The 26,421-nt window shown below is 49.6% G+C and overlaps 2 protein-coding genes across 4 annotated transcripts; one reads left to right on the top strand and one right to left on the bottom strand.

Annotated features, from left to right (window-relative positions):
* The first annotated feature begins 1,365 nt into the window (after positions 1-1,365).
* Positions 1,366-13,055, top strand: ALG1 (ALG1 chitobiosyldiphosphodolichol beta-mannosyltransferase). Of its 2 annotated transcripts, XM_016161160.2 has the most exons (13): positions 1,366-1,598; positions 2,543-2,620; positions 2,722-2,825; positions 3,665-3,813; positions 5,277-5,366; positions 5,780-5,890; positions 6,599-6,720; positions 6,886-6,924; positions 7,185-7,244; positions 8,000-8,110; positions 9,349-9,463; positions 10,362-10,437; positions 11,394-13,055. In XM_016161160.2, exons 1-13 carry the CDS (start codon positions 1,391-1,393, stop codon positions 11,523-11,525), a joined length of 1,395 nt encoding a protein of 464 aa, XP_016016646.2. In that variant the 5' UTR covers positions 1,366-1,390; the 3' UTR covers positions 11,526-13,055. The 2 variants fall into 2 exon arrangements, with proteins under 2 accessions (XP_016016646.2, XP_036081727.1); XM_036225834.1 differs by lacking the exons at positions 1,366-1,598; positions 2,543-2,620; positions 3,665-3,813 and having other exon boundaries at positions 2,741-2,825.
* Positions 12,206-24,762, bottom strand: EEF2KMT (eukaryotic elongation factor 2 lysine methyltransferase). Of its 2 annotated transcripts, none has more exons than XM_016161161.2 (8): positions 24,637-24,762; positions 22,327-22,386; positions 20,705-20,785; positions 19,404-19,505; positions 15,652-15,785; positions 15,274-15,569; positions 14,130-14,279; positions 12,206-12,477 (listed from the first exon to the last, which is right to left on the bottom strand). In XM_016161161.2, exons 1-8 carry the CDS (start codon positions 24,730-24,732, stop codon positions 12,347-12,349), a joined length of 1,050 nt encoding a protein of 349 aa, XP_016016647.2. In that variant the 5' UTR covers positions 24,733-24,762; the 3' UTR covers positions 12,206-12,346. The 2 variants fall into 2 exon arrangements, with proteins under 2 accessions (XP_016016647.2, XP_036081728.1); XM_036225835.1 differs by having other exon boundaries at positions 15,274-15,431.
* Positions 24,763-26,421: the final 1,659 nt, after the last annotated feature.

Here is a 26,421-nt window from a genome sequence, read left to right as displayed (position 1 = left end):
CAAGCAGGACTGGTTGGTGATACACCTTGCTCCTCTCTCCCTGGAGAAATGCCAACACCTTTTCCAATTGGTATTTTGTCTTCCAAGATGAGACACTTACTCTCTCATAACTGTGGCATCTGGCCCTTATCCTCTTAGGTCATCAGAGGCAGAGGGGCTGTCTGAGATATGAAGTTCTCTCCCTTAATTCACAGGTCATGAAAGCCAATTAATTGAGTGACTTGCTCGAGATCAAGGAGCTCATGAGGCCAAAGTCTCCAGATCCCAGCCCCATCTACTACAGAGAGTGGATCAAGTGGGCAGGTCACATGCAATTAAAGGCAGGGGCCTAGCTGGGAACTGGGAGATTAATGGAGCTGCTCACAGATGGTGTCAGTCTGCCCATCCCTCTCATTTGTACATATTTATTGGTTCTTCCGTCCCCTCTTCAGCTTAGGTTTCAAGCCTTGCCTCTGCTACATATTCATTAATGGTATGACCTTTGGTGTCCTTATCTGTAAAAAGGGGAGTCCCAGGGCTATTGTGAGAATCAAATGAGAAATGTGACAAGTCCTGAGTTAGGGTCACTGAGGAACCACAGCAGCACAGTGCTGCCCTGTCCAGTGGGCACTGCCTTGTCCAGGCTTTTACCGAGGGAGGTCCTGTTTTGTGTCTTTGTCAAATGTGTTAAGTGGGCGAGGCACGTCTGAGGGCAGGTGGTGGCTGTGTTGTGTGCGCTACAGGTTCTGGAGCATCTCCCAAGGTGGAGGCAATAAGGGTGGCTTCATCAACATGCTCACAGTGTTTCTCAGCAAGGGGACATTTTTTATAAAGTCAAAAGGCTGTCACATGGACATACACTAAATTCTGTAGTGTGGCTACTTTGGGAGGTAAAATTGAAGGGCGAGGGAGAAATGTACCTTCATTACTATGAATACTTAAAATCACTTTGGTTTTTACTTCCGTCTTTGTCCTTTTCTCTATTTTAAATGTTTTATTCCAGTACAACACACATCCTGAAAAATGAGTAAGTTTGCTGCTGGATGAATTTTTTCAAATGAAAAACATTAGTTACCAGAACCCAGATCAAAAAACAGAACATGAACCCCTTCCCAGACCCTCCAGACAGGTCATTCTCCAGGATTCTAACAGCAAAGTATGTACTCTTTGGCACTTGGCCTCTGTTCTTAACATTATGCTTATAAGACTCATCCAAATGGTTGTCTCTCAATATTTTGAAGTTACCTTAGAACTTTTAAACAAAATATTCCTAGAACGGCTGGCCGCCCCTTGGGGAACCACGCCCCGCGCCTGCCTTCCCTCGGTCCACCTCTGGAACTCTATAGGCGGCTGCGCAAAGTGTGCCGGGCCCACGGGAGCGCGGTCACGTGACTGCAGCAGGCCCGCCAAGATGGCTGCCTCCTGCGTGGCCTTGCTAGCGCTGTCTCTGTTTCTGCCGCTGCTGCTGCTGAGTGTGTGGAAGCGCTGGTGTCGGGAGCGCACTGCCCGGCATGCGGTCGTTGTGGTGCTGGGCGATGTGGGCCGTAGCCCCCGAATGCAGTACCACGCGATGTCGTTGGCCAAGCACGGCTTCTCAGTGACCCTCCTGGGCTTCTGCAGTGAGTGCCCCGGGGGCTGGGAGTGAGGCTGCTCTCTCAGCCTCTGACTCGCAACTTTGATCGCCCTAGAGGGGCGGGGGCAGGGACTCCCTTTTTCTCCCTTCTCTCTCAGGTAGCTCTCCGAGATAGGGCGAGCCCAGTTCTGGGCTGGACAGCTGTTGCCAGATTTCTGCCAGTGATCTGCTGGGTGGGTCTCTTGGAACAGCCAGCTCTAATCGAGCGCCTGCCTTATGCCAAGACAGTGCTAAGCTAAGTGAACTAATTGCATAGTTCTCATTTAATCCTCCTAGTAAGTAAAAAGATGGACTGGAACCCAGGTGCCCAGGTGCATGTGACTTCTGAGGCCACTGTTGTCAGGCTGTGTCTGAGTGCACAGGCAGCTTATCTCCGCATTCCTCACCCTTAATGCAGAGCTCTGCAGGCAGATGTTTTTCATATGCACAGCATGTCCAGCTTTTGCCCTCTGTGTGCAGGGTCAGGCATGTCTGCTCCTCCATCTTCTACCATGTTGACATCTTTAGATAAAGGGTAGCTCAACTCCCTATCAGGGACAAGCAGGAATAGTACTGGTTGCCTTTGGTCCCTGTTTACAGCCGGTTATCCCAGGGTGCCAGGGTGAGGGGGTGGAGTGGGACTTCCTAGGGTCTCTCTGTGGTGGAATAATTCCACCATCCAGGGATTCTAGATCAATTTGAGGGTCTGTTATGTGCCAGACATCGTGTTAAGTAAAGATGGCTAAGATTCAGTCCCCTCCTTCCGTGGTCAGTCTAGTGGAATCTGGACAAGAATTGGCCTTATTCTCTGTTCTGGCTTTTGAGGAACAGAGAGCGGTTTGGAAAAGTCTTATTTTCCAAAATACTCTCTACTATTCAGCTTAAGCTGGAGGATCATCTGACTAAGTTGGATTGCCCTGTCTAGTACATTAAAGGGGACATTCTTTTCAGACTCCAAACCCCACGATGAGCTCTTGCGGAGCAACAGAATTCGAATTGTGCCTTTGACAGAACTTCAGAGATTTGCAGGTAGGATGCAGTCAATTCCAGATTCCTCTGAATCTGTGTTTTGGGGTTTGGGGAATCTGCAAGAACTCCTTTGGTAGTGACAACCGTTTTCTGAATTTCAGTTGGGCCACACATTCTTCAGTATGGAATCAAAGTTGTTTTTCAGGCAGTGCACTTGCTGTGGAAGTTGATGTGCAGGGAACCAGCAGCCTACATCTTTCTTCAGGTATATGTCAGCCCTGCTTCTCTCTGTGAGAATGAATGTTAACCATCTTTTTTACTCTCCAGCCTTTTAAATATGCATAAGTTGGTAAATGAATTGCATATGAGTTTATGTGTGTGTATAAACTTTTAAGAACATGAATAGGAGCTTATGGTATATGTCCATTCTTGTTATGGTACCCCTCCAGTCTACCTTTCTGTGTTGTTACAGGTAAGTATTACATTGTACTTATTACATGTCTAACTGTTTTACATGTATTAATTTCTCACAATTCTAAGAAGTAAGTTCTTATACTACCTAGTATGTGATGTACCTTAATACGTTTATTTAGTTTTATCTTAATGGACACTCAGATTCTTCCTTTATTTATTTAATTTTTTAAATTTTATAGATTGTGTGGCAGAGAGCATTAGTGAACATATATAATTTTGCATGGGTTTAGTCTCTTTCTTGGGATAAGTTCATAGGGGTGAAAGTGCTTGGTTAAAACTCATGCACTTTAAAATGTTGTGATGTGCTGCTGGATAGTCTTAGAGTAAGGCTGGGCCAGTTTATGCTCTACCCAAGGGGATACATACCTCTTCCCCCACATCTGAACCACTCCTAGCTATTGTTAAGTGTTTTAGAGTTTCCATTCTATTAGGTGAAAAATGCACCTCCTTGTTCCATTTTTTGTCTCCTTGAGATTATCAGTGATCCTGGACTTTTCAGGTTGGTTAGTTTCTTTATGACTTTTTATACCTTTTTTGGTGAGGAAGAGGATCTTTTACTAATTGGTCATATACGTGGCATTCAGTTCATTGTCTAGTTTCCTCCTGTTTATTCAAGTCTCTCTTCCCTAGAACCCCCCAGGCCTGCCTGCCATTGCCGTCTGCTGGTTTGTGGGCTGCCTCTGTGGGAGCAAACTTGTCATCGACTGGCACAATTATGGCTACTCCATTATGAGTCTGGTGCATGGCCCCAGCCACTGTATCGTTCTGCTGGCCAAGTGGTGAGAGTCTGGGAGGAGGCTGCAGACACCTTCCCCAAACTGCAGTAGGAAGAAGGGCCAGTGTGAAGGCTCAGTGAAGCCAGTTTTTTGTGTGCTCTGTGGGGTAAGGGCAAGGTTGCAGAATCGGGCTGATGCTGGTTACACATGATGGAAACGGGCCTACGCAAAAGAGGGTGTTTGTTGGCCCATGAAACTGAAATGTCTGACTTTGAGCTCAAAAAGGTTGTTATCAGGACCCCTCTTATCCCTGTCTCCACACTCCCTCTTCGAGGTGTTTCTCGGGTTCTGGGAGCTCCCCTTGCTCTCCTCCTCACTCCGTCAGACCCAATGGAGAGCGTGAGCCTCTGCTTGGCTCCTGCTCACCTGCCATCCTCTGATGCCCACTGAGGCCAGGGCGCTATAGTACCCTGTTGCCTGAGACTTAGGGCAGGTGTTCCACTGTGAGAGGTGGGGTCCCAGGGGCACCCACACTGGATGCCCAAATAAAGACCAGGGACTACTGCGGGAAGATGGGGATATGGGTCAAGTCTGCTGCAGCCGGTGAGACAGGGAGAGGGAAGAAAGGCCTGTGGGAGCAGGTTGGACCTGCAGCAGGAAATCGGTCAGGTTCCGAGCCTGGGTATACAACATCTGTCTTGGTGGGGACTTGCAGCCTCAAGCCATTGACAGCTTTTGCCTTTTCCCCAATGGGTCATTCCTTGATAGCAGTAATAGTGTTAGTGGCAGCAGCAGAAGTCATTGAGCACTTGCTGCATGCCACGCTCTGGCCGAGCCCTTTGTTCTGTTCAGTCTATACTGTCCCTGTGTGAGGATGTCCTGTGATTATGCTCCTTTTCTGAGGCTGAGAAGCCAGTGTACCACTTGCCACACAACTAATAAGTTTGGTTCTAGGGCTGTCCAACTCTGGAGCTTTCTCTAACCTGAGTGAGGAGCAGGTCTTGATACACCAGCGGTGCTAAATAACTTAGAGCCCTCTCTCATTCCCCCTTTCCAGGTCTCTTTCAGTTCTTCTCTGGACTCAAGTTTCAGTTTGAAGCTAATTTGTCATTAACTCCTTCCTAACATTTGCTAAGCTCTCCTTGTAATGCATTTGAGAGCATCCTCAGCCCCATAGCCTTTGCAGGGAACAGCTCAGTGTGTCTAATTTAATAATGGGACTTTATTTTATTTCTTCTATCTATGGCGAGAGAGACTGGATTTTTCCCTTCTGTAACAGTATTAGGTTTTCTTTAAAAATAATTGTATGTAACCTGAGAAGCAATATGAGTTAAAGAAAGGTGTGGAGAAAATAATACTACAAATGGGACTCAGCATAAACTCTGGGGAGGTGCCTGGCAAGGGACCCGATTTAGGCGACCCCAGCTCTGCAGCCTCTTTTATATTGGCAGATGTTTAGTCACCTGGTGGTTTTGGTGGTGGGGCCTGGCCAGGGCTCCCAGCTGACCAGGGATATATCTTTTCAGGTACGAGAAGCTTTTTGGGCGCCTGGCCCATCTGCACCTGTGTGTAACCAATGCGATGCGGGAAGACTTGGCAGAGAACTGGGGCATCAAGTAGGACCCTTGACCCTTGATCAAGTAGGGGAGGTGAAGGGTCCCAGTGCAGTTGGCACCAGCTGCAGTTCCTGGTGGCAAAGAAATCCCTAGGGGCCTGGGAGATGGTTCTTGGAAACCTCGAGAGGAGGGGGCTGGAGTTTTTTTCCTAGCCAGTCTGATAGCCCAGGCAATTTTGATGTTAGACCTTCTCTCTGTGTTTCCCCAAGTAATTCAAAGCTTAATTTTTTTTTTTAAATAATATAAAGCAGTATTTTATTTGTCGTACTGTTTTTTCCCTTTTTACCCCAGAGCTTTTTATTGTCTGAGACTTGGATCCCCCAATCACTCTTTTATTTCTGGCTCCTCCTGGGTTTTCTGTTTCTTCAGCCTTTCTCTGCTTCTCCTAGAGTCCCCCAATGATCTCATTGCAGAGCTGTGACTGTCTACGACAAGCCAGCATCTTTTTTTAAAGAGATGCCCTTGGACCTGCAACACCGGCTCTTTATGAAGCTGCGCCACACCTACTCTGTGTTCAGGGCCAGGTAGGTCTCCTGTTTTCTGTCTTCAACTGTATTTGCTTGTGTTTGCTGCCATCCTGGCTTCTCCCCCATCTCCTCCCTGCAGCCCTGGGAATCCACTAAATCCAGCTAACTATGGCTGCAGGCCCACTGCCTGTTCATAAATAAAGTTTTACTGGAACGCAGCCCATTTATTCATTCATGTATTGTCCATGGCCGCGTTCATACTGTAGCAATGGAGCTGAGTTTTGCAACAGAGATGCTATGGCCCCCAAAGTCTGAATTATTTATTCTCTAGCCGTTTAAGGAAATGTTTGCCCTGTGCTAGGCTGTGGGTGTCTTTACCCTCCTGTCTGAGAGTTCCTGACCCCATGGCAGGGTCTGTGGACCTTGTGTTCTCTGGGGTGTCTCATGAAGGAAAGGCCCCTTGAGCAGGCCCAGTTGTTTGCTCCTTTCAATAACCTAGGAGCCAATTGGGATGTCACAGCATCCTCCTCTTAAGTCAAGGAAATGATAAGAACAGTAAGCTGGTGAAGGCAGGGGCTTAGTCTGTGACATCAGCATCTAGTAACAAATAAATATTGTAAAGCAAGGCTCATGTCTGTGTCCAGGCCTAGGGCAGTAGGGTTGGCTTGGTGGCTCTGAATGTGGCCACACCCTGACCTTTGGGAGCCTCTAGGTCTTGCTGTGGCTGAAGATGTTATCTCACAGGCTCTGTCTCTGCCCCTTCAGCTCAGAACCCTCAGACCTGGCCACGGAGAGGTCAGCCTTCACAGAGTGGGATGCTGGGAGCAGGACGGTGACACGTCTTCGTGGGCGGCCGGCCTTGTTGGTCAGCAGCACGAGCTGGACAGGTCTCAGGGCCCTCCCGGGACTTGGGGCTGAGCCTGCATTTCTCATCCCTGTCAGGCCTGTGCCTCACATGTATTCGGGGATCCCTGGGGTCCTGATGAGAAAGGGTATTGAGCTGGGTGGGGAGGCATCTAGATACCAGCTGTGATACTTTCGTTTTCTTGTAGAGGATGAAGACTTCTCCATCTTGCTGGCAGCATTAGAAAGTAGGTTTGTGGCTGTGTTCTGGAGCTGGGCTTGTTGGGGGTTGCTGAGCTGCTCACCTGGCTTTGTGTGGTATCTCTGTAGAGTGATCCTGCCCTCAGGGCTGCTGGGCGGGTCAGCCTGAGGGTGGTAGTGGTTCTGATTCCCCATTTGGGTCATTGGCTTGACCGGGCCTTAGATCTGAAGGCTGCCTCTTGGACAGTGATCTCACTCACTTGACTAGCTGATCCTGGTTATCATGTGTTTATTTTCTTAAACTCAGAGCTTGAACAGCTGATCCTGGATGGAGAAAGTCTTCCTTCTCTGGTCTGTGTGATAACAGGTACCTCCTGGGACCCTCCCTGTTCCTGTATTTAGCTTGGGGGCAGTAGAGGGGGTGGAAGGCACCCTTTTCCTGTGTACCTTCCCCATGTGAGGCACAGGGTGTTCCTTGCCTCCTTAATCCTCATGGCAGGGTTTTCTACACCCACTTGACAGAAGGGGAAACTGAGGCTCGGAGGGGCCTCACGGCCAGGCATGAAGTCGAGATTTGAATTTCTCAGCACAGCTTCAGAGATACTGAGCTTTCCACTTCTGCAGTGGTTTCCGGGCATTTTTTTTTTTTTTTTTTAAACAAAAGAGGCCAGTGCCTGATATAAAATTGCCTCCAAAGTGGCCCAGCAGAAAGAGGAGAGAGCTGTGGTTGAAGGAGGAGCATCCTGGGCCTGCTGCCCCACCTTGTGCACGTCCTTCCTCCTGGCCCCTGGGGCTCCCGGGGCAGCAGGAGCCCACTGCATGTGCCATGCTGCCTGAGGCACCTGGTGGAGCACAGGGACAGTCTGTGAGAAGCCGTATCTAGGTGGCACTCTGGTGCCTGGTCAGAGTTTATCCTGGCCACATTCACAGCCTGTTTTGGTGCAGGTTGCTATGGCCGCGGTCATCAAGGGCCACGTCTCTAGGGGGTTGTTTCTGGTAGGGGCTGGATGGGAGCTTCTTGGAGGTCTGAGTGTGGGCCTCCTGCTGACACCTTTGGAGGGGCTTCTGAGGCCTGAGGCCTTGGGATGAGACCAGTGCGGTGACTTCGGTTTTCTCTGCAAGGCAAAGGGCCTCTGAAGGACTATTACAGCCGTCTCATTGGCCAGAAGCATTTCCAACACATCCAGGTCTGTACTCCATGGCTGGAGGCTGAGGACTACCCTGTGCTTTTAGGTAAGAACACCCGGCAAGAGGCCTGCAGGAGGGGACCGAGGTTTAAAAGGGAGCACTCTAGGGCAGGGGCCAGACTTTTCCTGAAAAGGGCCAGATCGTAAATATTTTACCAGCTTCTGTCGCATATTCTTTGTTTTTACAACCCTTTAAAAATTAAAAGCCATTTTTAGCTCAACAGCCATACACACACAGGCCTCAGGCTGGGTTAGGTCCTGCTTGGCGCTGCTCCAGGGGCCACCTGGGACAGGGAGAAGCCAGTCTGCCAAGAACCTGTCAGAGGAGCTCTTGGCCAAACTCCAGGAGATGAGGCCATTGCCTGGTGTGCCGGTTTCTCCCTGCCTGGTGGGCCCGGGAGCTGTTTGCCAAGAGATTCTGTGAGGGTTATGTCCTCTCAGCCTCCATGCCCTCAATTCAGTCCTGCTCTTTTGTTCCGGCAGAAGGGCTGGGCCCAGGCTTGAGTTGGCGCCCACCGTTCCCCAAGTGTGGGAGGGCAGCACAGAGATGATGCATTGAACAGTGTTGACTCTGCCAGCGAGATTGCCTTCCCCTCCGTCTCTTCCCATCATCATTACTCCAGGGAGGGGAGAGTTGGCTTGGTGCGAATAAGTCTCTAAACCCTCATCTTCCAGCAGTCCCGGGCAGAGGGCCTTTGGTGGGCAGGCGCTTCCAGCCAGTATGTAGTGATGTGGAGTTGTTTATTTGGCTTTATTTTCATAGTGACAGCTGGTTTTCTGTTGGGTCTGCTCTGGGTTCTTTTTCTAATTATTGTGATAAAATATATATAACGAAGTTTGCCATTTTTACCCTTTTTCCTTTTTTAAGTGCACATACGACTCAGTGGCATGAATTACATTTACGATGTTGTGCAATCATCACCACTGTATATCCAAGACATTTTCAGCAACCCAAGCAGAAACTGAACCCATTAAGGATACTTGCTATGGATTCTTTTAAAATAATTTGTGGTTAAGTAGGAAAGGGGAGTCTGTTTACATAAAAATGTCGGTGATAGGCAAGTAATTTTCAGATGGGACTAAGTGTTCAGGAGTGACAGTTGGGAATCCCTGCTGTGTCCCCTGCTCCTCGCCAGGCTGCTCGGCCAATTCCGGCCAGTCGTATGTGGAGTTGAGAGCATTTTCCATTTTTCACTCCTCACCAGAGGTGTCGATCCACAGTCCTTGGGGGAGTGTGGTCACAGGGCCCATGGCCGGTGCTCTGACGGCCTTGTCACCCTGCAGGGTCAGCAGACCTGGGTGTCTGCCTGCACAAGTCCTCCAGCGGACTGGACCTGCCCATGAAGGTGGTGGACATGTTCGGGTGCTGCCTGCCCGTGTGCGCCATGAACTTCCAGTGGTAGGTATGGAAACAGAATCCTCCCGGAATTAGGAGTCAGGTTCTCAGATCAGCAGCTGGGGGAAACAGCATGGCCAGACCTGCCCCGGTACTGCCTCGGAATCAGGCAGCTGGGCCAGGTGGCCCAGGAGTTGGAGCCCTTGGGGACCTTTGGGCAGGCTGAGTCCCACTGTAGGAGTTGGCTTCCACTTAGAGCTCACGTTGAATGAAAAATATGTGCCCTAAAATGTCAACCCTAAGCTTGTGCTCAGAGGGTAGAATGACAGCTGGAATTGCCTGTACAATTTACAAGGTTTTATTTCTCTCTCTGTCCCTTTTGTCTGAGCTCGTTTACTTGAATTCAGACCAGTTAAATGAGTGTAGTTCTCCAACTCCTCTCTTCCTGGCAAAGATGGGCATTTGGAGAGGGCAATGTTAGAGGTTCTAGAGATAGTTGCTCTGAATGGGGAATCTAGGATGTTAGAACCTCATGTGAGCTGAGCTCAGCACATTGGGATCAAAATCCTTGTCACCTAGAAAAGTCACCCTTAATGTGCTGAGCCTACCTCCAGTGGAGTTGCCTTTTACCTTGTTTTCTGCCGTGCGATTAAGAACAAACACCGAACCCACGGAGCATGTTATCACTAAAAAGAGCACATAGCAGAACAAGTCCAGATCCTAGTTCACTGCCTCTCCATCCCCGAATTGGTTTGGGTTTTTGATGTGTATCTTTCCACGGATTTTTTCTTTTCAGATGCCAAATATAAGAACACATTCACTGAAACCAGACTGACTGACTGACTGTCCCTGACCCCTGGCTTAGCCTTCGGGTGGGAGGCAGTGACGTGGGGGTCTGGATGGGTGTCATGGGGTTCTGGTCTCCAGGCCGCTCTTAGGTCTCCCTTGATTCTCTTTGCAGCTTACACGAGCTTGTGAAACATGGGGAAAACGGCCTGGTCTTCGAGGACTCGGAGGAGCTGGCGGCTCAGCTGCAGGTAGCCGTGGCTGCCCCCATGCCAGGGCTTGCAGGCTTTGGAGGCTGGCACCGAGCCATGCTGCCATGCTCCTTGCTTTCTGGGTCTGGGTGTGAAGCAGTGGGAGGGAACAGCGGTCCCAGAGGCTGGGCCTAAGTGGGCTCAGGGGAGTTAGGGCACACACCCTCTGCTGTCTGGGGTTATACCACACAGATGATGCACAGGTGGACTGTGGGTGCCACTTAGGGATCTAAGGAGGAGAGAGCAGTGAAAGGAGCTTCCTGGACCAGCCTCGCAAGATGGGCCAGAGCCTTCAGAGGGTACTTCTTATTACAAAAAGTAATACGTTATCATTTTTGACAGTTGAGACCATGGGCAGCAAACTTTCTGAGAAGGCCCAGATAGAAAAATCTGTGAATGAAGGTGTGGCTGTGTTCCAATAAAAACTTTATTTATAAAGAAAGGTGGAGGGCTGCGTCCGGCCCACAGACTGTAGTCTGCATACACCTGACTTAGTTTAGCAAAACTGGAAAGAACACAAATACTGCCTGTTCCTAGCACGTGCGGGGGACGGTGCTGGGCCGAGGCCGAGGGGTGGGTGCTCCTGCTTGGAAGGAACAGCACGGCAGAGGCGAGGGCTGCTGCAGGGCACGGTGTGTGGCTGGAGAGCACTGCAGCTTGGCTGCCATGCCAGGCAGGGGTGGAGTAGGAGGTGGAGCACGGCTGGGACATGAGGGCCCTCGTATGCTGGGAGAGGGCTTGTTGGGGCTCAGAGCCATTTAGGCTGATTCAACAGGCTGAGTGTAGAAGCTGGGCCAGCCAGCACAGGGATGTCACTGGAGGCTCCAGGATACCGGTGTGGCCACTGAGAGACGCCCTGGCAGCTGGTGTTCAGGGGTTGGGGCTGGAGTCTAAGCTGTTGGGAAGGAGGTGGGTGGAAGTGGTAATGAGGGAAGTTCTGGTTATTTTTATTCTAGATGCTTCTCTCAAAGTTTCCTGATCCTGCTGGCAAGCTGAACCAGTTCCGGAAGAACCTCCGGGAGTCTGAGCAGCTTCGTTGGGACGAGAGCTGGATACAGACGGTTCTCCCTTTGCTTATGGACACATGACCCCCCCTGCCCCCAGCATGTCCTGATGCTGGATGTCATGAAGGAGACTGTCATGATGCTGTGAAACTCTCCCTGCTCTCTTCACCTCCCCCAGAAGCCTGGTCCATTTCCCTCCTCCAGCCTCTTTTAGCTGCTTCCTGGTCCTGGATACTCTTTAGAGCAGCTCCTCCCAGTGGACAGAAGCTGAAAGGACAGCAGCAGGCCCGACCCGCGGAATGAAGGTATTTTAATGAGGAGTTTGTGGCCCAGGAAACTGGTTCAGCCTGGCTGCTGCTTTGGAGGCCCTGAATCACTTTTTTTTTTTAACTCTTCTTCTTTAGAGTCTTTTCTCCCAATTTATTATTTTACTGTTATTTGCCTGGGCCTCTTCAACATCTCTCGTTTTTGCTTTTATCTCCTGGTAACTGCTTTTCCCAGCATCTGCTCTATGGATTCCCTAGTATTTTGATCTCTGCCTTAAATATAGGCACCGCAGCCCACTGCACTGTAAGAGCAGAGATGTGTCATGTGTATTATGGGCTTGGCTTTGTGAAGGATGTGTGTCCAGGATGGAGAGAAAACATACTGGAGATATATGTTTTCATTTGCACAAATGAAATGCTTATCTGAGCCAAAATTTTCATTTTTGACTTACGGTGATTTGCTAAAGAACCAGAACTGCTGACAGAAAGGGGCACCCACACACTTGAACAGCTTTTTATTTTGTTAGAACAGTTCGTGGTTCCTGACTTGGAATTTAACATTCTTTAAACATTCAAGTCCAATGAAAGTTTTATCAGCTTTCCCACATAAAAATTCCTTCCGGGATAGTGATTTGATTTTCATGGTGATCTTCCAAGACGTGTGTGAACCTGCAGCGTTAGTTTCAGAATCGTAGTCTCTGAGTGCTCTTCATAGGGAAACAGTTTCTGGTCGTGGCGAGGCACAGCTTCCCATGGGATCCCAACCCGGCCTGGAAACAGAGCATATTTATCTCAGGATGGCGGGGTGTTACCCATCAATATGGGACAAGCCTGGTGGTGGGGCATAGGGGTACATTTCCAGGCTCCATCCAGACACCCAGAATCAGCCTCCAGAAGTGGGACCAGGAACAACAGCCAGGTTTGCCACCTCTGCCCACCCGGCCATGCCCATCTCTGGTAGGTCACAGCCTATCTGGGTTCCCTGTTGCTCTCTGCACCTGTCCTCCACCCTGTCACTGAGTTTAGCTTGGGAGGAGCCAAGATTTGAACCTGCTGTGCTTGACTGCTCAGCCTGGGCCTCCCCACAAAGGCTGGACACACATCTGAAGGGGGCTCCTGCCCTCTTCATGAGTGCAGATGCCTGAAGAGCTGTTGATGAGGATCTTTTTGTCATCACCGATTTTTGATGAATGAAGAAGCTAACAATTATAAAAATGAAATGTGCAGAAGTATAGAAGTGTCTATAATTCTGCTGTCTAAGTATAACCTAACTGGTATATTTTCCAGATTTCCCCCATATGAATAGTAACATGATTATTTTTTAAAATAAAAATGTACTTGCACTATATATGCTGTTTGGCACTTTGCTTTCTTCACAGAATATACTGTAGATATGTTTCCCATAAGTATCTGAAGGACTTCACTCTTTTTTGAGGCTGCATAGCACTCCACCAATGGGACTCGGCACATGTGGGTGGGCTATGGGGTTGTCTGTGAGTAGAGGCTGCTGCAAGTGGGGCTTTGCTGTGGGGTGGGGTGGGGGTGTTGGGGCAAACATGGGGTCCTGCACAGCTGCCAGGTTTCGCATTGGAAGCCTTGGTCGGGCCTGGCATGTGATGGGGATTGCAGGGCAGTGGTTGTGCAGTGGGGGGTTGGGTGGAGAGCATGAGCCAGCTGCCTGGCTCCTGTCCTTAGAGCTTGGGCAGCCACTTAGCCTCCCTGCACCCTTCTATTTCCATGGGTGAGATGGAGGATGACAGCTGCTAGAGGTTCTAAAGGCAGTGCCTGGCCTGCAGCAGTGCCAATTCAGGGCTGTGAATGGCAGACCCCTCCCTATTCAAAGTTACCCCTTGTTCTTCCATTTACTGGGTGTGTAATCCAGTTAATAGTGACTACCGTTTTCCTAAGTGCTCCCTGTGTGCCAAGTCCTGTCCACCTCCCAAGTGTACAGTTTCCACTGTACAGATGACCAGGAAGCAGTGACAGCTCAGCTACACGTGGGTGGGTGGTGGGATCTGCCTCCAAAGACTGTGCCCAACTGCTGTGTGGCCAGAATCTCATCTCCCCTGACACCACTGGCATCTACCATCCCTTCCACTTTACAGACAAGAAAACTGAGGTCCCAAGGCTCTCGAAACCTGCTACAAACGGATGGTAGGGCTGCTGGTCTCATACTGTGAGCTGCCCCAGAACCGACTCCCTAGTCCAGCCTCCTCCCTAGTCCAGCAAGGGTGGGTAGGGGGTGGGTTGTCAGCCCCACAGTGTCACGTGGTCTGGGGCTTCCTGGTTTGTCTTCGGGGCCTCATTCCCTCACTTCCCTGATTTCTGCCTCACTGGAGTCCCGTGTGGGGCCAGTACAGTGGCCCTGAAGGTCTGGGCGGCCTCTCAGAGACAGCAGCCCATTCCAGGGCCTGGGGCTCACCCAGCTCGGTGGTGAACATCTGGCACGTCTCTGGGTTGCGGATGGTGAAGGCAACATAGGCATCGGGAGCCCGCTGGTCCTTCTGGCAAGCAGAGAGCCTCTGCAGGAGCCCGACCAGGGAGAGGATGGTTTCTGGGCAATACAGCACATCTGTGATGAAAAACCCCAGGTTACTGACAAGGACTTCCCCTAGGATTTGGGACTCCGGAACGGAGGGCACAGGGTTGTGCCGACTTTGGCAGCAGGGTGAGGGCCTGGAAAGCAGCAGTTTTACTAGATGGAAAGAAAATTATGCAGGTAAAAAAAAATCCTTAGGAGAGAAAGAAAAAAAAGAGGCTGAAAGACACTGAAATAACCTGAAAAATCACTGCTGTTCTTTTAAAAAAAATCAATTCTTTGCCTATGGCCTGTTTAGAAGACACTTAAAGTAAACTTTGACTCTGCCTCAGACTTCCTGTTCCCAGCACTGCCTGCTGCTCTTTTCTCGTGGTGTGGCCGCCACCTGGGGGCATGCTGCTCAGGCTCTGCATTCTGGTCACTGTGGGCCCATAGGCCTCAGGGGTGAGGCCCAGGGCCAGAGGTACAGCACTACTGCCAGACAGAGGACAGGGTAAACCAGACAGAGGACAGAGGACACGGTCTTGGGAAAATCATGCTATTCCTTGTGGCCCTGAAAAGACAAGGCTGCCATGGCCATTTCTGTCCCCACCCACAAAGTGAAGACGGGGCTGCTCTAGCCATTCATTTAGGTTCTAGATGACAACTGAGAGGCCCCCCTTCAGGCTGCTGGAGAGGGACGTAAAAGTCTGCCTACTGGCCTGTGGCCTGGGTAACACAGGCTGGTGTGGCACCCTGGGGCCTGTTCTGTTCATCCCAGGCCTTGCTGGGAGGAGCCAGTTCACTTATCTGATGGAGCCATTACAAGGGGAGTGTGCATACGGCCATTTTCTCTAACAGAAGGACTGTGGCTTTAGGGCACTCATTTTGATGTTGCCCTGGAGGCCCAGAGTGACCCTTCCAGAAGTCTCATCATTACCTGCCTCTGCCCCCCCACGGTGTCCACTGTCCCCTTCCCTGAGCTGAGAGCTGAGCAGAGCCACTTGCAGTGAAGCTGCTCACTCCACTGGCCTGGGCTAGGTGGTACCTGCTGCGATGACAATGTCTGGCTGGAAGGCAGCGAGCTGAGGGGCTGTCGCAGTGTCCCAGTCCAGCAGGGCCACTGTCACCCTGGGGCTCTCTGAATTGTGGGTATCGTGTCCTTGGTGCTGCATAGGGGTGGTGGCATCTGGCTCCAATGAGAGGCTGTTGAGAAGGATGTTCCCTTGGAGCTGCTTGAGGACACGGCTGTGACAGTCACTGAAGACATATGCTCTGGGACGGCACATCTTGCAAATGGCCAGGCCTGTGAAGCCAGCTCCACTGCCAAGCTCTAAGACAGTCCTGGGTGGGAGAAGGGGATGCCTGTCCACAACTCTGCGAGGGCAAACCTGCCTCGGTGCCCTTTCCTGTGCCCCAAGGTCACCTGTGAGTGAAGACTGCTGGGTTCTCTATGGCCCATTCTGCGAGGTACAGTGCAGCATTCCATGTGACCAGGCCAGTGGTGCCGTGGGAAACAATGGCTGTGCTTTCAGAGAGCGTGACTGAGTCTCCAGAAGGCTGGAGGAAACAGGGAGAGAGAATTAATCCAGGCACCAGAAGGCAAGGAGCTGGCATTAAAAAGAAAAAAATAATACAAGGGGATGGTTAAACAAACTGATGAGTCCATGTCACAGAATACCAAATAGCAATGAAAAGGAACAAACTACTGACACACACACCAGCCTGGATGGATTGCAAGGGCGTTACATTGAGTGAAAAAAGCCAATCTCAGAAGGTCACCTACTGTGTGATTCCATTTATCTAAGATTCTCAAAATGACAGAATTGTGGACACAGAACAGACCAGTGGTTGCTGGGGAGTCAGGCTGGTGGGGAGGGGGATGGGTATGATTCTAACAAGGTGGCCTGAGGGAGGTCTTTGTAGTGATGGAACAGTTCTGTATCTTGACTGTGGTGGTGTCTGTGCAGATATCCATGTGTGATAAGAGACACAGAATTACGCACTGTGCCAATGCTGGTGTCCTGGCTGTGAAGCTGCCAAGTGTCAGATGTCCCCATTGGGGGAAACTGGGGAAAGGGTACGTGGGCTCTCTCTGTACTATTTTTGCAGCTTTCTGTGAATCTATAATCATTAACAAAAAGAAGTCACAACTCTGTTATCATGAGCTATATGTGAAAAATCTTACTGTGCAGAATCTTCACGAATTCAACATTTGGAGCTGGGGAATTCTGTGGCCTTTGGCATTTCCTGTCACTCCCAATGCAGGTGGGGCCATGTGCTCCAAGGAACGTGCAGTCTTGAAACATGTTCTCCAACCTGGGCCACTGAGAATGGCACTCACAACATGCAATCACCCTGGGGGCGTTTCCTGGCTGTCTCTGAACTCACGAAACTCACGCAGGGGGTTCAGGTTTCTGGAGTTTGTGAGCATTCATTTGTTCATTCATTTATCTACACATTTTTTCCTGGGCATCTACTACGGGTGCTAGGGATTTAGCTGTGACCAGAGAACTTATTCCTGTTCTTATGGAACTTACATGCGAAATAAATTATTTCACACAGTTATTCAGTGCCATGAATAAAAAGGACCACATGATAGTGGAAGACTGGGGGGTGGGGTCTGTTTCAGATAAATTGGTCAGGGATAGCCTCTTTGAGGAAGTGACATGTGACCTGAGACGTGGGTGTAAAGGGGAAGTGAGGCATGTGAGGTTCTGGCGGCTGAGAATTCCAGCAGAGCAGGTGCAAAGGTCCTGTGGCAGCACTGTGGTTGGTAAGTTCAAGGAAGAAGAAGATCAGGGAGCAATACCTAGTTGGGAACTTGCCTACCCCAGTCTTGGTACATATGCGGGACCCCGGGTGAGGGCTGCACGGCAACTAGAAACACTCGGAAATGTGTGACGATAACAGAAAACATCATTTCAGAAATAAGGACCCCCTCAAAGGAACATGAAAATGAAAACAAAACAAAAAGTAAATTCAAGAGAAACAGGAGGTGAAAAAGAGTGATTTTTTAAAATCAGAAAGAAATTAAGGAAGAGATAACTATGGGCTGAACTCTGTCCACCCAGGGCCCCCCATTCGTACACTGAAGTTCTAATCTCTAGCACTTCTGAATGTGACCTTATTTGGACATGGGGTCTTTGCAAAGAGAATCAAGTTAAAATAAGGGCATTATGGTGGGCCCTAATCCAGCAGGACCTTGTCCTTTTAAGAGGGTGAAATTAGGACACAGAGACATGACAGAGGGAAGGTGATGTGAAAAGACTCAGGGAGAGAGGCTTGGAACAGGGCCTTTCTGCACAGCCCTCAGAAGGAACTGACCCTAATAAACACTCAGGTTTGGGATTTATAGCTTCCAGAGCTGTGATATTATCATTTTCTTTTGTTTAAGCCATTCATTTTTAGGTACTTTGTTATGGAAAATGGAATCAAAGAATAAATACTAAAAATTATATAATTCAGGAATGATTCCTGAAAAAACAAAAAGATTTGAAATAAATATTGAAGGAGTACACACTGTACCTGAGATCACTGGCCCAGAACAATCAACTTCAAGACATTTGTTAGTAAAATTACTGGACTTGTAAGAAAAAAACCTTTTGGCCATCTAAAAGGATATGTGGCATAAGTGGGGAAGGAAATTAGATCATCATCAGGCTTTTCCACAGCAATGCTTTATGCTGAAGAAAATGGAGAAACATATTTAAGAGACTCAAGGAGAGAAACTAGCACACTTTGAGCTTCATTAAGGACACAATTTGTAATGAAATGTACCTTTTCCAGGGATGGTAAGAAACCAGTTCACTAAGTTGAAAAGGAAAGATCAAGCCTGCATTTTCCTTTCCTCTATGAGTTGTACCAGTGGGTAACTAAATGGTGGATGAAGGGCAGCATATCCTTATAAATGTAATAATTCCATTATTACAAAATAATGGAATCGGAAAATCACCCTTTTAAATCCTCCAATGGATTAACGAGTCTGAGCTCTGGGCATCCATAACCACTATCATTAATTGGCACCAAAAAGGGACTGGTGCTCCTATGAGAGTCCAATGCCTGATCTGAGGTGGAGCTGAGGCAGTGATGCCAGCACTGGGGAGTGGATGCAAATACAGATGAAGGTTTGCTAGTCTGCCTGCTGCTCACCTCCTGTTGTGTGGCCTGGTTCTTAATGGACCAGCGCTGGTGCGTGGCTGGGGGATGGGGACCCCTGATTAAGAGGGTGAACAATAGATGTGATGTGCCTCCTAGAACTCCATATTGTGTTGTTGCCAAAGGATCAAACAGACATGAATCTGAGTGGGCTTCTGAATCCAGATATCAATTTTTGGGAAACAAGGTGGAGGAACAACTTGTACAGCACCATGTGTGTGTAACCAAAAGCCAGCCTATGGAAAGCTGTCCAGGCCAAACCACTAGGGCTGTTCAACAGAGGCACTGTTGGGAAAAGAAAGAGCTGGCGGGTAGGGTACCTGCAGATGAAGGGAGACTTCAGGCTAGATCACTTAATGGGCAAGACAAAACACGAGTGTCCAGAGGTGGACAGGGCAATGACAAAACCTGAGTGGTTACACTGAAAGGAAGGTGGTGGTTATTTTTGTAGGAAGGGAGGGCTGGGATGGGTCAGATGGGGCCTAGTAGACTGGCTGTCAAAGTTCTGTCCTTTGACTGGAGTGATGGCTACCATAGTGGCCACTTACAATGATTCAATAAGCTATATATTTCTTTTGTGTGGTTTTCTGTATCTATGTTTTATTTTATAGTAAAAGACTAAAAACAAACAAACATCTAAGATCCCTCTGGCTATTGGATACAGAATGGATTTTTGTGGGGTAAGAAGCCAGAAGACCAGTCAGAAGGCTGAGACATTGGTTAAGGTGGAGGGGAGAGTGGGGGCGATTGCTGTCCTATAACACCCATCCGTGCTGTGCAATTACTGTGATCTCCTAATTTAACCCCCAGCCACCTCGTAAGATAGGTACTGTTCTGTGTTGAAGTGCTAAGTTTACAGATAAGGAAACTGAGGCTCAAGGAGGTTAGCTGATCTCACTCAAGACCACAGAGCCGATGAGTCAGAATTTGAACCCATGGAGGCTGACTGGAGCCTGTGTTTTAACTCTGTGCAGAGGCGGCCATTTGGCCTGTGTGGGGAGGAGGGTGCACATCTCCTACCAGCAGATAGCTCCGATGGCACTGGGTGGGCTCCTCGGCTGTCAGAACCTCTGCCAATGCCTCGTACAGCTCGTCCAAAGGCTCCTCGTGGACAGCTTCATGCTAGGGGTGGGTGGAGCAAAAGCTTCAGCAAGAGCATTAAACTGACCCACATGAATCAAACAAAGGCCCCGCCTACTTTCTTTCACTCTGACTTCTAAAAATGGCTGGAAAATTTTCACCAAATTTGGAGGGGTGGTTTGGGATGGGTTGACTTAATATACGACACCTGAAATATAAACAATTCATTCGGTGGCGGCCCTAGGATATTTCAGAGATGTGTAGTTGAGAGCAGCAGCAAGGGGATTATGTGAGAGCTGACATGTGACAGGGACAGAGAGCTCTGCCCTTGTATCATGATGTCCTGGGGAAAGAAAACAAATGGTGCTTTTAGGTGGGCCTAGGAAAAGGCCACACAGGCACTCCACATCATGGGGTATGGCTTCATCAGTGGGCAACCCCCTGTAGTGTGCCACATGGGGGTGGAGTGGGCAGCATTATGTGGCTGCTTTTCTCTTGGTAGTGCCAGGGAGACATGCTGGTGACTGCTAGATGTGCGGTGTTGGTGAGAACTGGGGAGGGCGGTAACAGAGAAGCCGGGAAGGCTCCGTGTGCTAAGCATGGGCAAGGGGTGGCTCTTACGCTCAGAGGCTGACTGCATTGTGTCTGCCGCTGACCACTGAGTATCTATCACCTCTCTCAATTCCAGTCTAATGTGAAACCCAGCAAATTTGGGCTCATTCTTAAAATCTGTCCTGTATCAGTCAGGAAAAGAGCTACTCCAGGTAATGCATTGGGGAGAAGACAGTAGGGGAACCAGTTACCAAGGTACTGCAAGACCTAAGACCTCCAATGGGGACAGTTCGGCAATCCAGAGATCGGCAACAGCAGGAAACTGTCCTGTGGCTGGCAGGACCGAGAAAAGGTAGGGTTTCCAGCGCTCAGGGCTGTCTGGGAGGAATGAGAACCCGTACAGGGAGATGTGGCTGCTGCCAGACCCCTGGAGGCAGAGAGGGAGAAATACCCTGGCCTCTCCTTCCCTCCTGCCCTCCACTGCCTCTCACTGGCCGAACCAGCAGGGAGCCAGTTGCCCGAACCAGCAGGGAGCCAGCTCCCTGCCATATGGGGGTTTGCAGAGCAGGGAAAGGGCATAGGATGGATTTGAGCTCCCACAGGCAAGCAGGGGCAGAGGGCCCACTTCTGGAGAGCAGCCTAGTCCAAGATGCTGTCTGGCTCCTGGATGGACAGTGCCCACTACTGACCTTTCTAATGAGTTCCGAGAGAAAGCACCGGACATACTTCACCGACGGTGGATGCTTCACACACAGAGGATGTTTCACAGTCTGTGACAAAGGACATGCGGGTTGCTGAAGAGACCGGGCCTTAAGTCTCCCATGAGCTTTAAGTGAATACAGGATAAACCCCCGTAACCCAATCCCTCAGCAAAGACATGTACAGACACAGGGTTCTGGCTCCAGGTGACTGTCATGCATCTGAAAGAGTCAGTCTTAAAAATAAACCCTTTCCTAAAAAACATTCACTACAGTAGTACAGGCTGTGGCAAGGTTTCTAACACCCATTCTGGGCAGGAACAGGAGGCATATGGACCCAAGCCAATACCCTGCTATAGATTGAATGTTTATGTCCCTTCCAAATTCATATGTTAAATCCAACCCCTATGCGATGGTACTGGAGGTGGGGCCTTTGGGAGGCGATTAGGTCATGAGAGTGGAGTCCCCATGTATGGGATTAGCTCCCTTATAAGAGAGACCTCATAGAGCCCTTTTGCCCTGCCCACCATATGAAGACACGGTGAAAAGATGGCCCTCTATGAACCAGGAAGTGAACCCTCACCAGACACAGAATCTGCTAGCACCTCGATCTTGGACTTCCCAGACTCCATAACTGTGAGAAATAAGTTCCTGTTGTTTATAAGCTACTCAGTCTATAGTATTCTATTACAGCTGCTGGAATGGACTAAGATACACTACTTTCCAGGGAAGCCAGCATGAACTAGAGGTTACAGTGAGGACAAGTGTGGGGTTGTCTGGCTCCATGGAAGAGGCAGGAGCCCAAATGGTGGGAACAAGGCAGATTTGGCACCTGTCATCCTGGAGCTCACATCCCAGGCCAAGGAGATGGGTGGGAACCAGACCGAGATGAATGCTGTGACGGCCAGGACAGAAGACGAGGGCTCTGCCTGGAACATGGTCGGGGAGAAGGGGGTTCTCAGGGGCAATACTGCAGTGGAAATCTACAGAAGCAGAAAGCAGGGGAGCATGATCCAGGTAGAGGGGATGGCTTGTGTAGGCTCCAAGGTGGCCGCAGCCTGGCATTTGGGGAAGGAAGGCAGGGTGACAGAAGATGTGAGAGCAGGGGCTGGGTCGTGGGGCTTTTGGCTGGAGAGACTCAACTTTACCTAAGGTAATAAAATACCCACACAACCCCAGACGGAGTGGTGGTTGCATATATTCTCACCCACATGCACCTGAGAATAAAAAACCCACCCCCAAAAAGCAGGGGCCCATCTATATCTAGAAAAGAGACATGAGTGGGTGAGACTTGCCTCCTTATTTTTCCCTTAAATGTAAAGAAGAAAGCCTCTGAACAGCTAGTAAATGCTAGATGTTCCCACAGTTGTCAACTGTTTTCTCTGTGGACAGTTTAAAAAACATCCCCCCAGATTCCTTCCTCTCAAGCAGTTCTTTGTATATTCTGATATCTTTTTCTAAGAAAATAAGAGCCAGAGCTCTCTCCGGTGCTACCACTCAAATGCAATGTCTTTTTGTTTTTAAAGGATACAATTGCACCCACTGTGCTTGTCATGTCCTCAAGGGCAGGTAAGGAGGCTGGTGATGCGCCCCAGTGATTCTGTGATTCTTACCTTCTGCAAAATATCCAGCAGCAGCTCAGAACCTGAGTCTCTTAATTTCTCTTCTAGGCTCTATTCAGAGACAGAGGGGAAGAGAGAAAAATCTCAAGGGCATCTTCATAGGAACATTAAACATGCAATAGGACATGTTGGCAAAGCACTAAGTGATCTCTCCTCAGGGACCCGGGCCAATTGGAAGCGGAAGCCACGAGCAGCTAAAAGCCTGACCTTGACAAGTCCCAGGTTACACCTGGATGAGTTGGAGAAAGAATGTGAGAAGACAGAGTCTTAGTTTGCATTAGCCCTGCTGCTTAGCCTTGCCTGGGTCACACATCAGCTCTGTAGCTGAACTGGTCAGCCAGAAATTAGTAAGCCACAACATCAGTACCTGATGGGTTCGCCTTAGACTTGATATCTGAGTTAAAATGGACATATAGAATGTGCAGCTTGATATCTGAGTTAAAATGGACATATAGAATGTGCAGCTGCCAGGCCTGCTTTATTGTTCTCCTATAGGGGACTACAGCTTGGCAGTGAGCTCAGGTTCTAGACACAGGCAGATTGCTGTGCTGGGCCATGGGGCAAATAACTTCATTTCTCCAGAGCAACCTGTCATGCCTTAAAAGGACTACTGGGCCTGGCCCTAGCCTCTCTACCCTCATCTGCCACCTCCCCCGTCCTATCTCTGCTTATTCTACTCCAGCCATACTAGCTCCCTTGCAGCAGCTTGATCTCTGTGGCAGAGCCTTTGTATTCCCTGTTCCCCAAGACTTCCCATGGCTGGCTGCTTTACTATTCAGGTCCTGGCTCAAATGTCCCCTCTTTCAGGAGGCCTTCCCTGACTTTATAGCCACTGTCATCCCTGGTGTTTTCTTGCTTATTTATATACTTGTTTATTCTCTGGCTTTCCCATCTGAGCAGGGCCTCAACTGTATGCTGCTGATCCTGATGCCTGGCTCATGGAAAGCATTCGGTAAATATTTGGTGATGGAATAAAAATACTAGCTAATACTTAAATTTGCTTACCATGAGCCAGGCACCGCCTCAGGTGCTTCACATTCATGTACTCCTAACAACAGCTCTGTGAAGTAAGCATCATTATAGCTCATTTTATTTCTAAGAAAACTAAGGGACAGAGAGGTGCAGCCACTTGCCCAAGGTCACACAGTTTGTATATGATTGGGCCAGGATTCCGAGCAAGCAGGCTGTCCCCCATGTCTGGGCTTGCCACTGTTGCACTCTACTTCCTTTCTAGTCAAACCACCTTTGTGATCAAACACAATGACAGTTATAGTATCCACCACATGGGTGTTGTGGTTCAGCCTAAGTACACATTGACATGGGCTTAGTACAGAGTAAGCACTCATTTCATGTGAACAATTCTAGTCAGTATTGAATTGTGACTAATCAAAGCTGTTGCAAAGGTTTAAATTTGGGGTTAAAAATGTACATAATCTTTTCTGACCAGAAGTGAGCTCTTAGAATGCTAAATGATTTACGTTAATGAAATACAAATGACTAACCACCACCCCTGTAGATGGGGCAGACTGGAGGAGGAATACATATCCGATATGAGTCATTCCAGTGACCTTACTGCACACGAATTATAAAGAAGGCAGTGCCATCAGAGCTCCTGCCTTGGCAGAAGGAAGCTACTGCCACAGTCATGGGTCTTTGGGACAATGGCAGGTCCCTAGGGCAGGGGAAGTCAGTTCATCCCTTTTCTGGCCAGTTTTGTATCTCCCTGTCTCTTCTATCAGAGGCTTAAGAGCCTCAAGCTGACTCTGAGACAATTTTGTCCAAAACTTGACACAGATGAGAAAACCCAGGTGTGCGTGTGTGTGTGTGAAAGACCTGGTCACTGCGCTCATTGCAACGTGGTCTTTCGCTGTTCTGAGGACACTGACTGTTTACATAGGCAATGGCAGCTGTTACTCAATGCCCAGGATAATGAATGACTAAAAAACAAAGTCATAAAAATTATCGTGAACTGTCCTAAAAACTAGAGTGAAAAGGGATTTGGGAGGAAACCCTGCATTCCTTCAATTCGCGGGACTCAAGGCAGCCCAGGGCGGTAAGAGGCCAGAAGAGGGAGCTGATGGCCGGGTGCAGGGTGGGCCTCCCAAGGACGCGTAGGTGCACATCTGCTCCCCACTGCCAGTCCTCGCGGTCCTTGGCGCAGCCCGGCGACCAGGACCTGAGGTCCTGCCGCGGCACCAAGGGAGTCGAGGCCGTCGCGTGGCGGAGGGGGCGGATTTGGTAGCCGAGCCCTCGACCGTCCCCAGCCGCCCCAGCCAGCCCTCCGCGCGCCCTGCCGCCCACCTGCCAGGGAAAGGACCGCAACCCGCGCGTCGCCAGGAAGCGGCGCTCGAAACTCCGCAGCAGGCGCGCGGAATTCACGTTCTCTTCGCGCGCCATGACTGGGCGGGGCGGCGGCGTTGCTCGGGAGACGAGACGGAAGAAGGGCGGTGCCCAGAGGAGGCGGGCCCGAGACCGAGAGGAGGCGGGGCTAGAGGCGTGTCCAAGGGGTGGGCTGCGTGAGATAGGGGGCGGGGCCAGGGCATCGGCGGGGCGGAGTCTGGGTTTGGCGCCAGAATTAGGGCTGCGTTGAGTAGCGAGCGCTCCCTGGGAGCGTCCGGTGAGGCTGAGGGCCAGGTAACCGTTCTCGTTGTTCCTTCACCTTTATGAGGGTCTTTTCGTCAGGGACTGCCTCTGCGGCCTTATCTTAGCCTTCTGCGCGTCAGCGCCACCCCTCTGGAACTGGGCAAGTGGGATCCTGACCGCCCTCATGGCCAGAGCTGTTGTCGGGGTGCCTCCTCAGGCCCAGTGGCTGTGGACTCAGGCCATGGCTGCCCTTTCTCTTTTTGGAACAGGGCGTTCAGGTCAAGGCGTTGGTTCCCAAACTGGACGGCACACTGAGAGTCAGGAAAAACCGTAGAGAAGCGGGCCACTCCACATGGGTAGGTGGCAGGTTTAACGAGGGAACTTTGGAGGCTTGTCTTGGGCGCTGCAAGACGAATAGGTTCTGTTCACTACCCGCCAGAATCTTAAAAGTGTCTGCAGAGGCCTTTACCAGGTTAGCCATGTACCCAGTCTAAGTGGTCTCAACACCACAATGCTCTTAAGGCTGCTTCTAGAAACATCTCTCGCTGTGGGAATGGGGGCAGGGGTTGGAATGGGGAGGAGCCCCCAGTTGCCTGGGATCAGCTCGGTAGTCAACTGGTGGTCGTATCCTTTTGATGACCTCCGACAGAAGGCAAGAACTCTCACTCCTGCAGCCTTTGGGTCTATCCCTAATCTATAGGGACTTTTGTTCACCAAATACTTATTAAGCACCTACTGTGTGGTTGACATTGTCAGGCATTAGGGATGCAACAGTGAGAAAAACCAAGAGTGGTCTCTGCCCTCCAGGGGATCAGGGTCTCCCCGGGGAAGAAGACATTGAACTAATTATCACACAGATAAATGGAGAAGGATGATGACATTATATGCCCTGCAGGAGAGCACATGGAGCTACATGAGTGGGAGTTCTCACTTTGCAGGCATTAAGGAAGAAGGTATCTGAAAGAAGAGTAAGAGGGCTCCTGGTGTTTGTGGGGTGGTACAGACATGGGGATGGAGAGAAAAAGAAAAAATAATTATTTCTTGTTGACATTATTATGTCTTGAGTGAAAGGCAGGGCAGACAGTTCACAACCCACCAGTGCTGCCTCTGGAGTTCGAACTGTATTCAAAGTCTAAAATGGTTACCTTCACAAGTCTCTCATAAAACTACATTGAGAAGTGTCTTGAGAGTTAATTTGTTAAATATACTTGCAGAAGGTAGATGAGAGGACAGATGAAATCTTATTACCCCTTTTTGATGAGAAACACTGGAGCCCTGCTCAGCTGAGAACAAGAGAGGAAAATTAATTCTAGTTGAATGCATTTATTCTCTCATATCTTCCACAACCAAGTGAGTGCAGGATCTGACACAAAAATTGTCCATTTTGTATTCCCTTGACACTGTTGATTTAAATAAAGAAGGTGTTCTGTGGTTACCACTGTGTTTTTACATAGAGTCAATGGTTTCCGGGTCTGAGATATTGCATAAATCCTTAGTCACAGA

This window comes from Rousettus aegyptiacus, unplaced genomic scaffold (genome assembly GCF_014176215.1).
Source record: "Rousettus aegyptiacus isolate mRouAeg1 unplaced genomic scaffold, mRouAeg1.p scaffold_m13_p_8, whole genome shotgun sequence".
Lineage (NCBI taxonomy): Eukaryota > Metazoa > Chordata > Mammalia > Chiroptera > Pteropodidae > Rousettus > Rousettus aegyptiacus.
The sequence above is the reverse complement of the archived record's forward strand: the minus strand, read 5'-3'. Positions and strand labels throughout refer to the sequence as shown.

Bases quoted from the DNA above. Each gene is read 5' to 3' on its own strand.
- ALG1 (XM_016161160.2), top strand. From the start codon at position 1,391: ATGGCTGCCTCCTGCGTGGCCTTGCTAGCGCTGTCTCTGTTTCTGCCG. The intron at 6,721-6,885 runs GTCTCAGGGCCC...GTTTTCTTGTAG, and splicing joins CAGCAGCACGAGCTGGACAG to AGGATGAAGACTTCTCCATC. The intron at 10,438-11,393 runs GTAGCCGTGGCT...TTTTTATTCTAG, and splicing joins AGCTGGCGGCTCAGCTGCAG to ATGCTTCTCTCAAAGTTTCC.
- EEF2KMT (XM_016161161.2), bottom strand. From the start codon at position 24,732: ATGGCGCGCGAAGAGAACGTGAATTCCGCGCGCCTGCTGCGGAGTTTC. The intron at 22,387-24,636 runs GTGGGCGGCAGG...GTCTCTGAATAG, and splicing joins TGCGGTCCTTTCCCTGGCAG to AGCCTAGAAGAGAAATTAAG. The intron at 14,280-15,273 runs GTACCACCTAGC...TTTTCATCACAG, and splicing joins AGACATTGTCATCGCAGCAG to ATGTGCTGTATTGCCCAGAA.